Source organism: Dipodomys spectabilis, unplaced genomic scaffold, assembly GCF_019054845.1.
Source record: "Dipodomys spectabilis isolate Male_0828 unplaced genomic scaffold, ASM1905484v1 ptg000230l, whole genome shotgun sequence".
NCBI classification, from domain to species: domain Eukaryota; kingdom Metazoa; phylum Chordata; class Mammalia; order Rodentia; family Heteromyidae; genus Dipodomys; species Dipodomys spectabilis.
Window position 1 is genome coordinate 5,744,604 of NW_024870907.1, and position 15,212 is coordinate 5,759,815.

The 15,212-nt window shown below is 52.4% G+C and overlaps 1 protein-coding gene across 1 annotated transcript in view; it reads left to right on the forward strand.

The window, feature by feature from the left end:
- LOC122123566 (proline-rich extensin-like protein EPR1) overlaps nucleotides 1–14,958 on the forward strand; it is a 31,546-nt gene extending 16,588 nt beyond the window's left edge. The window contains exons 5-6 of the mRNA XM_042697926.1: nucleotides 11,595–11,734; nucleotides 12,287–14,958. Of these exons, the coding sequence (XP_042553860.1) occupies nucleotides 11,595–11,734; nucleotides 12,287–14,958 (2,812 nt within the window). The remainder of the gene's footprint in view (nucleotides 1–11,594; nucleotides 11,735–12,286) is intronic.
- The last annotated feature ends 254 nt before the right edge of the window (nucleotides 14,959–15,212 follow it).

Sequence of the window (15,212 nt, forward strand, 5' to 3'; positions counted from 1 at the left end):
TGGTGCGTACAGACACTGCCTTGATCGGCGGTGTGGGCCTCCTGCTCCACCCTTGTCCTCTCTGCTCTTGACCCATCCTGACTGGCCGGGGACGTGTCATCCACAGCCTCTCCAGCCCCCAGCTCCTCCTGCTCATTACCGAGGATCCCCGAGCGACAGGCCTGGGCCCGGCTCCACCATCAGGCTGAGGGCTGAGCTCCCCTCACTCCAGTGCTCAGAGCACCACAGCCAGCATCAACAAGGCTGACCCATGCCTGACGCTGATGGGACATTTACTGAGCATGCCTGGAACCAGGGGCAGCTTTAAGGAAGCCTTGGGGGGCTGTGCCCTCCCCCTCCAGCTACCATGCCCACCTTACCAGCTCCTGTCCCAGCAGGAGGGCCTCGGACCCTAAATGCAAGAGCACAGCCATGCAGACAAGGCCGACTGTGGCCCTGTGGAAGGCTCAGAAGGGCCAGAGGCCTCCCACCGCCCAAGCCCTCCACATGGCCTGCACAGAGGCCCCAGCAAGCGGCTCACAGCAACCCCAGTTGCTAAGCTCAAGTTCACAGCCACCCCCGCCCAAAGACCACTGGCATGCAAAGCAGGTTTCGTCCACATGAACACCCTCGCGTCTCTTGACTGAGCGTAAACTGAGTCTCCTCACACAGGCCAGGTAAGCAGCCAGAGTCTGGCCTGAGTCAGTCACCGCAGGGCCTGGTCAGAGACAGGGTTCGTGTTACCAGAAACAAGGAGCCCTCTGTGCGTAGGCTGAGCTCACGTCCCAGGCCCGGCCTCTCTTCTGAGGATGAAGTCAGGACCAGGTTTTCTCCACCCTGTCCCATCCTTCCCACTTGGGCCCCCTGGCTCCAGGGAAACGGGGCAGCCAGGGTAAGGAGAGTGGACAGACAGCTGGACTGAGATGAGGTGATTTCCAGAATCGGGTTAGACATGGTACCCCCAATTCTGCCAGCAGTCGCGGCTAAAAGCTGCCCCTAGACATTCCATCCAATTATTTAAATCCCAGCCTCTCTCCTTGCTATGAAGATTGGACAGGATTGGACATTTATTAGCTAACTGAATGGCTGTAATAAGATAGCAAGTCCAAAGGAGCAGAAAATTAAATGTTCTTGAGTTATCTTATTGAAATTTCCCTTCTACGGCTTTTATTGGAGGCGACAGAGCCAGAATTTCAAAGATGCATTTTAAGAGACTTCTTTATGGGGTTACCCAGCAGAAACTCAAGCCATCAAAGCGAAAGCAGCCAGCGAGCGGCCGTCAGGATGGACTAGCTCTGGGCACGGCTGAAACACCCGTGGCTGGCGCGGTGGCGTCTGGCGGCTGATCAGCCTCTGCTTAACAGTCCCCGGGGAGCAAGAGCAAATACCAGCCTGCCGGCTTGATGCTGTGCAGATGCAGACGCTGCATTTTATTGGGAGAGTTCACTACTTTATTCATTGAATTTTGATTACTTATTATCATAAGGAGATGCATTGATTTCACAAGCCAGGCAGGAAGAATAAAGCACAGGATGGAGCCACCGTCAACTCGCAGGCCCAGGCTGCCTTCCCTAAACAAGGTTTCTACCCAAGCTCCGTGCTCAACCTGATGGGGACATCTCAAAGTCACTAAGGGCGCTGTCTGCGAGTCCCTTGGGAACACCTCTGCTCTGCAGGGGTACGGCCTGTCCCGGGGTGCTGCCCGTGGACAATCCGGGAGGTGGGCAGATCTCTCTGGGGACAGGCCCCTCCCACAGGCCACTCCCTACCGCCCCCCCCATGTCAAACCCTGTGTAAAATACAGCCCTGGTGATATTAAAAATAAAAATTTGTGCCTGGCTCTTAATTTCTAAAAGGACTAAGATAACACATAGAGGTGCTCATGACTTAAAATATGTCTCACAGGTCCCCTGAAAATGACAGGAATTGCATGTCCCCAAGGGCTACCAGGGGAAGCTCCAGGCTGGGCAGGAAGCAGAGGGGAACAGACAGGAGCAGACATGGGAGCCAGGGAGCCAGGGAGGCCAGGGGGGTCTAGGCCTGGGTCTTTATGATTTTCCTGGGAAAGGCAAGGCAAGCATCTCAGGATAGGCTAGTTGAATAGTTGGCTCGGTGGACCTTGGCCGCAGGGCTGGCTTCTTTGTCTGATACTGGCCCCAAATGGGAAGGGGGCAGTGACTTGCTCTGGATGACAGGAGTGGCAGGTTGGCTGGGGAAAGGGGGGCTTGGAAGGAGTTGGCTAACCCGAGAGGAACAGCTTCTCCCCAACCCTCAAGATAGCCAGTCATCACAAGTTACAGAAAATCAAATCACTCTACAACTCTCTTGCTCCTGTAAGCAGGGAGGATCTGCTCTGTGCAGCAGGAAACATTCCCCAGTGAAGACCACAGAACTGATCTGCAGACCGCACGCAATATGCTTCCAGAAGGATGCTCCAGCCCCGGGGAGTTCATGATGCCCAGCAGAGAAGAACCTGGACCCAAGGCATTCTTCCATGACACCAGAGAAGGGGTGTCTGACACCTGCATTCTGAGCTGGGCAGTGTCCCCGTGAGAGGAAGCGTGAGCCTGAGCCCTCGGCCCACACAGCTGACCAGGGTCCGGAATCCGGGTGTCAATGTCCACTTGTAACTTGATGATGCCGTGAGAACCTGCAGCCTGACCCAGCCTGGCTGGGATGGCAGCCGGGAAAGGCCCGGTGGAGCAGGTGCATGCTTGGAAGGTCAGTTTAGGGGTCTCCGAAGGGGCTGGTCTCCAGGTCTCCAGAAACTGAGTGGCTCCGTTATCAGCCTATTATCCTCTGGGGTTCAGAAGCTGGGGGGTTCAGAAGCTGGGAGGTTCGGTGCCTGCCTGTCCCCTGGGATTCTGGAGAGTGGTGTCAGGGGGAAATTCATGGGCCAAGGGAGAGCCTGGTGCTCCTGGGCCTGCAGGGGGGCTCCCAGCCCTTACTGTTCACAGCAACCCCTGGATCCAAGGTTTGCTGTGGATCCAGTGATTTCTTCAACCCAGCCCCTAACCAAACTCTCTGCAAAGACTTCCAAACAGGACCCTGCTCTGAGACCTTCATGTGGGGACGGTGTTGACCCTTGAAGGCCAGCTAAACATCGAGAGGAAGAGGAGGCCAGGACCCAGTCAGGACGACAAGGTCTCTGGTGCATTCAGTGGAGACACATGTGGCACGGGAGGCGAGCAGATTGTTCCAGAAAGGGCTGAGCACCCTGGCAGAAGGGGCAGGAAGGAGGGCGCGAGGCCTGACTCCAGCATGGCTGCAAGCGCACTGGGGATTTGCTAAGAACTTTCACAAAGAAGTTGTTCCTCCTGACACCCACTGGAGCGTTCTGTTGACGCCTGCTAAATCTGTCCACACACGGGGACTGGAAGAGCCGTTCCTGCTCGTGCGTTACACAAGACATCTGTAAATTGGATAGTCTTTTCCTCCCTTTAAAAAATCATTTCCCTCAACCACCATACACAGACAATTTTACATCGAGGAGCGTCGGGCGCGAGGCTGGAATTGCTGAGTGTGAGGAGAAAAGGAGAAAAGGCAGATGTGAAATGGTGCCCCAGCCACTGAGGTGCTTTCTGGAAACGGCAATCCCATTCTTGATAACTTGCTAATAGTGTGGTTATTAAACAGCTGCCTTCGTCTCTCCCCGAGAGCAGGAAAATGCATGAGAATTTGCAACACAATAGAAAATGGGAGATTATGGGAATGGCTCCTAGTTACTAATATTTACAGCCCTTTTCATTTCTAAATGTTCGTGATTCTCCTGAGTTCTGCAGAAGAGCTCCCCTCAAAGCCTTGCATACAGATAACCCTCTCACAGAAACAGCTCTCACCCTGCGGGACAATCCAGGGAGTCCCAGAGCCAGGGACCCCAAAAGGCCTGGCCTGGGCCCTGACACTACCCAGCTACAGGACCTTCAACAAGTTAGCCATCCTCTGTGTACCTCAGTCTCCTCATCCCCAAATCAGGAGTGCAAACGGCCCTGCCTCCTGTACGCCCCGCAAGCGATAATGGAGACCAGTGAGAGTTGCTCAGAGGCCATGGGCCTCGGTCAGCACTGACAGGGACCTGCTGTCAAGATCAGCTGAGACAGGGACTGCCTGCAGTCTGGGCCTCCTGGCTGCCTGTCTGACATGAGGAGAGGGGTGGGAATTTCTGGCAGAGAACTGCAGGAAGATCTGGACAAGGGTTGCTAGTGGGGTGCAGCCTGGGGTGTGAGTCCTGGGTGTGGACACACTCACTCATTCACTCAGTCATCAGAACATGCCAGGCACTTTTGCTATACACAGGACGTGAGCATTAGGTGCGTTTACTGTTAGTGATGCTACTGTATGTTTCTCTTCATCTGAAAACCTGCGTCCCCGATACCTGCAGATCCCGCTCCACTCCAGGCTGCCGGGACTACAGGTAACTGGAGCAGGGACAGGAGAACAGGGAGCGGCAGCTGCTTGTGGACTGGAGGCGAGGAGCTTCTCGATGGACGATGGGGACACGCCAAGGAGACACAGCCCTCTCTGCTTCCAAGGACAGGATTCACACTACTCCCTCACACAGCCCTGCAAGCTGACAAACCATGGGAAACAGTGGTTTTCAAGACATGGGCTTAAAGTAGGCAAACAGTGATCCTGAGAGAAGGAGGAAAACGTGAGAGAATCCTATGACAAATACCGTTCAGAACTCTGAGAGTAGCAGAGCATGGTTCAAGGAGGGGACCCCCGAGAAGAACCCGGAGGACTCCCCTGGTGAGGGGACACAGAGTCCTGGGAGCAAAGGTGGCCAGAGTTCACTAACCAGCAGCAGAGAGGAGGCTGCAGGCAGTGTAGAGCTCTGCTGGCCTCCAAGGTCTGACTTCCCACCAGCACACAAGCAAGAGGAACAACCCAGTGTGGAAGGAAGAGCCTCGCCAGAGGCCCACGGGGATGAGTGACCTCCAGGGGGCAGAGCAGGCCAGGCCCCGCCCACTGCTCCTCACAGTCCAGGAACACCCTCAGAAGGCTCCTCCTCCAGCCATCAGGAAGAATTAGTCCTAGACTGAGAGCTGCTCTGATTCCCACCTGGCAAATCTTATAACCGAGCCTTGAAAAGACCCAACTCTTTGAAGTAACTTAACTGCATCCCAGAAAAAAATCCCAAAAGTATTTCTAGGAAGGTAGAACATTCTACAGTAAAAGAGGTCATATCCACATTGGGGCACCCTGCCAGCTAGCACCAGGATGCAACAAAGTGGAAAAATAGGAGCCAGGATGAGGAGAGAAACAGCTAAAAGTAACCCAAAATGACACAGAAGCTAGAACTCATGGAGAAGGACATTAAAGCAGTTATTGTAACTGCATTCCATATGCTCAAGAAATTAATTCCATATGTTTGGGGAGGATGAAAACTAAGAAACTCCCAAATTGAACATCCAGAGAGAGGCAAGCCGAGATGCGTGAGAGGAGAGAGACACTAGGGGTGATCACTCACAGATGAGGGACTGGCAAATTTAAAGACATGGCACTAGAAACTATGTAGAGAAAGGCAGGGGGGGAAATAAGCTTGTACCATGGATCTGTGAGCTATAGCATAACTTTATGTAGCATAATGGAGGAATGATTCAGTTCTCTGAGGAAGAGAGGATAGTATGGGGGTAGGGGAAAGAAGAATGCATTTAATCAAATAGTCTAAATCTGAGGGCAAGTCTAAACCTCCAGATCCAAGAAATTCTATGAATCCTAAGCACAAGAAAGATAAGGAAACTGAGGCAGAGTATCATAAATTCTCCCAACACTAGTGAAAGAAAAATCTCAAAATAAGTCAGAGAAAAAGAAAAGACAGATTTCATACCAAAAACCAAACAGTCATGTAATCTCAGTTTCTTACCGATCAGAAATTATGTCATCATTGAGAAAAAAAATCCTCATATCCAGAAGTTCAAAGCCACTTTGTACTCCACGAGTCCAGGGACTGCTCTCACTTGTTCTCCTCAGTATTTACTGGATGTGCTAGCTAATGAAAGAAGGCAAGAAGAAAACAAACACATCCGTGATGGCAAAGAAAAGCAGGACTCCGACTTTATGCCCACAAAACACACTGGAATTCTGATGAGATTTGCCCCAAGAAACCTATTGGAACAGGTGAGTTTAGCAAGACCTCAGTGCAGAAGTTCAGTTCTTTTATGCACTGACCCATCTGTTACCATTTATGTCTTTGTATATCTGTATATTAGTCACAAACAGTGAAATTTTGAAACTAAAAAAAAAGCCTATTTATAAATAGAACCAAAAATACTTGGAAGTGATCAGACAAAATATCTAAAGGCTCTTTAACCCAAAAATACAAAATATTACCTATTGAAATTAAAAGGACACACATAGCTAGATAGATAGAATATATTCATGCTTGAATGGCTCAATGTTGTTGAGTCATTTTTTTTCTGAGCTAATGTGCAGATTCAACACGATGCCAGTCAAGCATCCTCCCCAACACTTTGTTGTAGAAGGAACAGTCCATTTCTAAAACTCACATGGAAATAAACTCAACAACTTCCCAAAAGAATTGTTCCTGGATTTAAGGAAATGGAGAAACCTTCCATGTTCCTGGATTGAAAGGATTAGCATCATAAAACCAGCAATATTCCCCAGAGCTATCTACAATTCAATGCAATACTTATCAAAATTCCCACAACATTCTTCAATGATATTGAGGAAGCAATCCAAAAATTCATACGGAATAATAGAAGACCCCCAAATAGCAGGAAGAACAGTGCTGGAGGAATATCAATACCAAATGTCAACTCTATTGCAAAGCTATAGTAATAAAAACAGCTTGGTACTGACATAAGAACAGGCCTGAGGACCAACAAAATGGAATTGAAGACCCAAAATGAACCCACAGACCTATAGCCACCTAATATTTGGTAAGGGAGCCAAAAAAAACCAGGGTGGAAGACAGACAACCTTCTCAACAAATGGTGCTGGTAGAACTGGCTGTACATGCACAGAAAATAGAAGTTAGAACCTTATATATCACCCTTCACCAGAATCAATTCCAACTGGATCAAAGAACTCAATGTAAGACCAGGTACCCTGAAAATATTACAGGAAGGGATAGGAGAAACACTAGGGCTCCTTGCCAGAGGGCAAAAGTTCCTAAGCTCCAGAATCACAACAAATCAAAGAAAGACTGGATAAATGGGATTGCATAAAACTGCAGAGTTTCTGCATGGCAAAGGACATAACTAGTAAGATAAATAGAAAACCCACAGAATAGGAGAAGATCTTTACTATCTATGCATCAGACAAGGGCCTTATACCTAAAATATACTTAGAGTTCAAAAAATTAACCCTCCCCAAATTCTCAAAGAAACAACTCAATTAGTAAATGGGCTAAAGAGTTAAGAGAGAGACTTCTCAGAAGAATAAGTTAGAATGGCAAATAAACACATGAAGATATGTTCAACATCTCTAGCCATAAAAGAAATGCATATCAAAACAATATTGAAATTCCACATCATCCCAGTTAGAATGGTCATTATCAAGAAAACTAACAATAACAGACGTTGACAGGGATGTGGCCAAAAAGGAAATGCTACTGTGCTGTTGGTGGGAACATAAACTTGTTCAAACACTCTGGAAAGCAGTGTGGAGCTTCCTAAAAGACTAAACATAGAGTTTTCCTATGACCTGGCAATCCCACTCCTGGGCATTTACCCAACTGAACACAAGCAAGGTCACGGTAAAGCCACCAGCACAACCATGTTCATTGCAGTATTGTTTACCATAGCTGAGATATAGAATCAACCCAGATGCCCCTCAGTGGACAAGTGGATCAAGAAAATGAGGTATATATACACAATGGAATTTTAGGCTTCCATCAGAAAGAATGGCATTGCCCCATTGTAAAGAAAAAATTATATTAAGTAAGCCAGACCCAGAGAAGGAGGTTGCATGGTTTCCCTCATTTGTAATAATTAAAATGTGCCTATAAATCTACAAGTAAACCTAATGGGTAGTAAAAGACAAAAAATTACACTTGGACAAGATAAACAGGACTCTAATCATTCACACAATGAGACCAACAGGAAGCTATTCTTAGGAGGGAATTACAAGGACTCAATACTTATGTGCACATGATCATATGAAATGATGTTTGTTGAAATGAACGCCAGGAAATGAGGAAAAAGAGATTTTTTATTTTACTTTTGCGGGGTTTTTTCTGTTTTTCCCCTTTTTTTATTTCTGTACCTATTGACATGTATGTAAGTCTATCTGACTTGAGGAAGGAACGGGGAAGCACAGAAACGGTGGGACACAGAGTGAACTAATGCAGCCGTGATACTCACTACACACTGCGTAGAAAATGAGCGACGCAACTTGTGGGGGAGGGGTCAGGAGAGAAAATAATGGGACAAATGAGAGAAGAGGTGACACTGTTCATAAAGAAATGTCCTCATGACCGACTCGTGTAACTGCAACCCCTCTGTACATCACCTTTAAACATTAAAAAAGAATTCTTGCTAGTGGTTGGGGTGCAGTGGGTAGGGAGCAGTTGGTGGGGTGCAGTGGTTTGGAGGCTCCATGTTTCTCAGTTCTTGGGTGTAACATCTAAGATCTGTTGAGAAAGAACCAGAAGCGGCAGGAAGAGAGCGAAGGACGTGGTGTTGGCAGAGCCGAGTGCTCTCAGGGATGAGGCCCCATTCAGGGGAGGACTCCCGCCCAGAGCTGTCCGCTGAGGCTTTCCTCCAGCAAGCCCAGGTTCTGCACGGTGTGGTGCCAAGGCCTCCCCTTGGGCCCTCCCAAGGGGTCCATGGTGGCAGTGGCTGCCGGAGCGGGAAGGCAGACGTGTGTGCATGTGCTCAAGGCCACAGAGAGTGCCCCGCCCAGGGGCAGGCAAGGCTGGCCTCCTCTGGGAAGGAAGTCCATGAGGGAAGAAGCAGGGCCACTGCATCATCCGCTGCGTCCGGGCACCAGCCCCCTGGGCCCAGCACTCCCTGTTCCTGGAGGATTTCCTTCCTTGTTCCTGCTTCTGCCTACCCAGAGGTGTGCACTGGCGGGAGTTCATGGCAGGACAGCTGACATTTCTGTGTCGTAAGGAGTCAAGCAAGAAGCATCACACGATGCGACAGCAAAGAACTTCTGCTTCACCAATTTCCACACACACGCGCGCACATGCACACGCACACACACACACACACACACGCACGCACGCACACACACACACACACACACGCAAACACACACACACACACACACACACACACACACACACGGGGAACACTCACAGGATGAAAGAAAACATGCGACCTGGGTCCGATCAGGAGGAAGTATTGGAAGTATTGGGGGATTTAAACCGACGGACAGTGTGCACAGTGACTGGTCTGGAATCTGTGAAAGTACCAAAGTCATGAAAGTCAAGAGAAAACTGAGATTTTCGGAAAGGTATATGAAGACCGTGAATCTGCAATGCACAGTCCTGAATTTTACCCTTTATCACCAGGAACACCATCGGGACACACGGACACAATGAACAGGATCTCCAAGGGAAGAGCAATGCATCTTCTAAGTTTTGAAGGGAAAAGGAAACACATGGCCCCATGCTCAGGATTTGAAATCCCCCCTCCCCCTGCATAACAGTGGCTGCAGATCTGACAGCTCTAAGAGGTAGAGGCTCTCAGCAGGGACGAGACTGTGAGAACTGGGGTCTGTCACCTCCTTTTCCATGCCAATCTCTCTCTTCCCGCACCCTCACAAAAGGGCGTGGGAGCACACAGCGCTCAGCTCCTGCCGTTCCCTCTCCAGACAGCCCGCTGGCTCCTTGATCCGTCTCCCCGCTCTGAAAAACAAACTTCGGTTTCTTACAAGTCGCCCACTCTTGGTGTCCTGTTACTGCGGCGCGGGTGGGCCAAGATAGCCTGGCTGAATTCTGATGGAAGAGCTCCTGTGCTCCTGGCTGGGAAAAGAAGGTCATTTCTGTTTCACAACAGGATTCCTTCTCCAAAGCCCTGGGCTTTCCTAGACAATGAGGCTCCATTTGAACACCAGGACCAAAGACACATGCCACAGGTCCATTAGAAAGCCGGCCCTGCCACGGAGGAGGGCGCAGGTGGACAATCAGGGAGGAAGACATGCTCCAGGAAAGGGGTCTCCCGGGGTGATCATTCTGCATATGGTTGTTAATAATGCAGCACTGAGTCTATTAAACAGAGTTAAAGGTAACTTTGGCCTATGGGAGAGGACGATTATGCAAATTCTGGCAGAAGCTGGCTTTTAAAAATGCACATATTTAACGAAAGCATCCAGGGTTCTGGTCATTAGTCTCGTCTTAGAAGGTTCCCAAGAAAGCATTGTTTCCATCAACAGCTACAGATTTGGGCTCCAATGAACAGGGCACCAACTCCACGAGACCTCTTTCTAAACTATGGCCCATTATAAGCCCCAGAAGCCAGTGAAAACTCTTTTTCAAACCTAATTAACATTCCTCTGCAATTCGGTGTGGGTACAGGTTCCTCTAAGTAGAGCTGTCCAAAGGGGAGGGTGCTGAAGCCCCGCGGTGCTGGCTCTTCCCTGGGCCTCCCGGTATCCACCTGCACCTTCCAATCTGTAGGTGGCAGCATGTCTGCTCCGCTGCCATGGAAACAGCTCTCAGAAAAGCAATTAGTGCACAGGTGTGTGCTTTAGATCTGCGATATTCTGAATTTATTTATAACCGCAAAAGCAATTAGTCTACATAATGAACTAATCACTTGCTGGAATTTCGGGTTCTTTTGGATTTCCATGTAACACACATGTACCCAGCAAAATTTAAGTTTTCTAAGTGCTGGTAATTAAATCAACTCCAATTTCATTTCAATTAGGTGGAGCACAACTATCATGGTAGATTCGGAAATTGCCACATGTGAATGTATGCTTGTGTGCGCGCGCACACACACACACATATACCTGGATTTTTTTTCCTTTCCTTACCTGCTGGTTTAGAACGTGAAGTTAAGTGGGAATATAATGTTTTCTGGGAAACTTTCTGTGGGGCAGGTATCATCTGTTTACCAAACAAGGGACTAATTCTAGAACTATGTGGAGTGCATATCTGAGATGGAAAATGTGCACTGTACCCATTTGCACCCATTAAACCCACATGCTATGCTTTGTGATACACTTACACATGAAAAACCCCAGTCCCAGAGAAGAAAGTACAAATGAAAAAAACAGCGATTCATCACCAAATAGCGTCGGTGCTGTTCTTCAGCCTCTGTGCCCTCCTAGGAAGGAAGCGCGGTTTTACAATCTCAGAGGAGAAACAGGAAGGCAAAGCAACTCATCCTGACGACATGGTAGTTTAGACCCAAAGCCAACAAGCCCGCGAGTTTAAACTCCGTGGGACCTCAGTAACTCCAGGCACCAGGGAGCTGCCTGCACCCCAGCTGCCCTCTCTGGAGAGCTGCAGCGTCTCCTCACAGGGAAACAAGGCCCTTCCGCTAAGGGCCAGTGCTATACCCAGGCCCCTCCTCTTTCCCACAGGAAAACATGTCTGATGTCCTGGGCCCCTAGGTCTGGAGGGAGAATGGGTGTCACCTCTGCCTCATCCTCATCCTCCTACATCAGACCACCCGTGAACTCTCCCTCTGTCCTGTCAGCATTCACCATTCAACTACACCCCCTGCCCCCTCCTTCTCCACACCACCACATCGCTACAGCAACCCCCATGTCCACACGGGTGTCCTGCTGACTCTTGGTCTCAACTGCATCTCCAAAGACCTCCCTGGACATCTTGAGAGTTCATTATAGTAGCATCTGCAAGCTCTCAGTTCTCACCGAATGATATGCCCTCTTCTCAGAGCTCATTCCTCGGAGCATCCCATACCTGACCATTTTCAACCCCACTGAGACCTCCCTCCATCCACAGAACCCCAGCTCCACAGGGACCTCCACCTTCCACAGAATTCCAGCTCCACAGGGACCTCTACCCACCCACAGAACCCCAGCTCCACAGGGACCTCTACCTTCCCACAGAACCCCAGCTCCATGGGGACCTCCACCCATCCACAGAACCCCAGCTCCACAGGGACCTCCACCTTCCACAGAACCCCAGCTCCACGGGGACCTCCACCCACCCACAGAACCCCAGCTCCACAGGGACCTCCACCTTCCACAGAACCCCAGCTCCACAGGGACCTCCACCCACAGAACCCCAGCTCCACAGGGACCTCCACCCATCCACAGAATCCCAGCTCCACAGGGACCTCCACCTTCCATAGAACTCCAGCTCCATGGAGACCTCCACACACCCACAGAACCCCAGCTCCACGGGGACCTCCACCTTCCACAGAACCTCAGCTCCACGGGGACCTCCACCCACCCACAGAACCCCAGCTCCACAGGGACCTCCACCTTCCACAGAACCCCAGCTCCACAGGGACCTCCACCCACAGAACCCCAGCTCCACAGGGACCTCCACCCATCCACAGAATCCCAGCTCCACAGGGACCTCCACCTTCCATAGAATTCCAGCTCCATGGAGACCTCCACACACCCACAGAACCCCAGCTCCACGGGGACCTCCACCCATCCACAGAACCCCAGTTCCACAGGGACCTCCACCCACAGAACATCAGCTCCACAGGGACCTCCACCTTCCACAGAACCCCAGCTCCACAGGGACCTCCACCTTCCACAGAACCCCAGCTCCATGGGGACCTCCATCCACAGAACCCCAGCTCCACGGGGACCTCCACCTTCCACAGAACCCCAGCTCCACAGGGACCTCCACCTTCCACAGAACCCCAGCTCCATGGGGACCGCCATCCACAGAACCCCAGCTCCACGGGGACCTCCACCCACAAAACCCCAGTTCCACGGGGACCTCCACCTTCCACAGAACCCCAGCTCCACAGGGACCTCTACCCACCCACAGAACCCCAGCTCCACGGGGACCTCCACCCATCCACAGAACCCCAGTTCCACAGGGACCTCCACCCACAGAACCCCAGCTCCACAGGGACCTCCACCTTCCACAGAACCCCAGCTCCACAGGGACCTCCACCTTCCACAGAACCCCAGCTCCATGGGGACCTCCATCCACAGAACCCCAGCTCCACGGGGACGTCCACCTTCCACAGAACCCCAGCTCCACAGGGACCTCCACCTTCCACAGAACCCCAGCTCCATGGGGACCTCCATCCACAGAACCCCAGCTCCACGGGGACCTCCACCTTCCACAGAACCCCAGCTCCACAGGGACCTCTACCCACCCACAGAACCCCAGCTCCACAGGGACCTCCACCCATCCACAGAACCCCAGCTCCACGGGGACCTCCACCCATCCACAGAACCCCAGCTCCTTGGGGACCTCCATCTTCCACAGAACTCCAGCTCCACAGGGACCTCTACCCACAGAACCCCAGCTCCACGGGGACCTCCACCCACAGAACCCCAGCTCCACAGGGACCTCCACCTTCCACAGAACCCCAGCTCCACAGGGACCTCTACCCACAGAACCCCAGCTCCACGGGGACCTCCACCCACAGAACCCCAGCTCCATGGGGACCTCCACCCACAGAACCCCAGCTCCACAGGGACCTCCACCCACAGAACCCCAGTTCCACGGGGACCTCCACCCATCCACAGAACCCCAGCTCCACAGGGACCTCCACCCATCCACAGAACCCCAGCTCCATGGGGACCTCCACCCACAGAACCCCAGCTCCACGGGGACCTCCACCCATCCACAGAACCCCAGCTCCACGGGGACCTCCACCCATCCACAGAACCCCAGCTCCACGGGGCCCTCCACCCATCCACAGAACCCCAGCTCCATGGGGACCTCCACCCACAGAACCCCAGCTCCACAGGGACCGCCACCCATCCACAGAACCCCAGCTCCACAGGGACCTCCACCTTCCACAGAACCCCAGCTCCACGGGGACCTCCACCCACAGAACCCCAGCTCCACGGGGACCTCCACCTTCCACAGAACCCCAGCTCCATGGGGACCTCCATCCACAGAACCCCAGCTCCACGGGGACCTCCACCTTCCACAGAACCCCAGCTCCACAGGGACCTCCACCTTCCACAGAACCCCAGCTCCATGGGGACCTCCATCCACAGAACCCCAGCTCCACGGGGACCTCCACCTTCCACAGAACCCCAGCTCCACAGGGACCTCTACCCACCCACAAAACCCCAGCTCCACAGGGACCTCCACCCATCCACAGAACCCCAGCTCCACGGGGACCTCCACCCATCCACAGAACCCCAGCTCCTTGGGGACCTCCATCTTCCACAGAACTCCAGCTCCACAGGGACCTCTACCCACAGAACCCCAGCTCCACGGGGACCTCCACCCACAGAACCCCAGCTCCACAGGGACCTCCACCTTCCACAGAACCCCAGCTCCACAGGGACCTCTACCCACAGAACCCCAGCTCCACGGGGACCTCCACCCACAGAACCCCAGCTCCATGGGGACCTCCACCCACAGAACTCCAGCTCCACAGGGACCTCCACCCACAGAACCCCAGTTCCACGGGGACCTCCACCCATCCACAGAACCCCAGCTCCACAGGGACCTCCACCCATCCACAGAACCCCAGCTCCATGGGGACCTCCACCCACAGAACCCCAGCTCCACGGGGCCCTCCACCCATCCACAGAACCCCAGCTCCATGGGGACCTCCACCCACAGAACCCCAGCTCCACAGGGACCGCCACCCATCCACAGAACCCCAGCTCCACAGGGACCTCCACCCATCCACAGAACCCCAGCTCCATGGGGACCTCCACCCACAGAACCCCAGCTCCACGGGGACCTCCACCCATCCACAGAACCCCAGCTCCACGGGGACCTCCACCCACAGAACCCCAGCTCCACGGGGACCTCCACCTTCCACAGAACCCCAGCTCCACAGGGACCTCCACCTTCCACAGAACCCCAGCTCCATGGAGACCTCCATCTACAGAACCCCAGCTCCACGGGGACCTCCACCTTCCACAGAACCCTAGCTCCACAGTGACCTCCACCTTCCGCAGAACCCCAGCTCCACAGGGACCTCCACCTTCCACAGAACCCCAGCTCCATGGAGACCTCCATCCACAGAACCCCAGCTCCACGGGGACCTCCACCTTCCACAGAACCCCATTGTCCTCTCTTCAGGCTCTCAGAGCCCTCATAATAGATGATACTTTACGACACCCTCCCTTTCTCTTTTCTTGAAGGAAATGCTTCTCCCAAGGATCCTCATTGCCTCCCACACCTC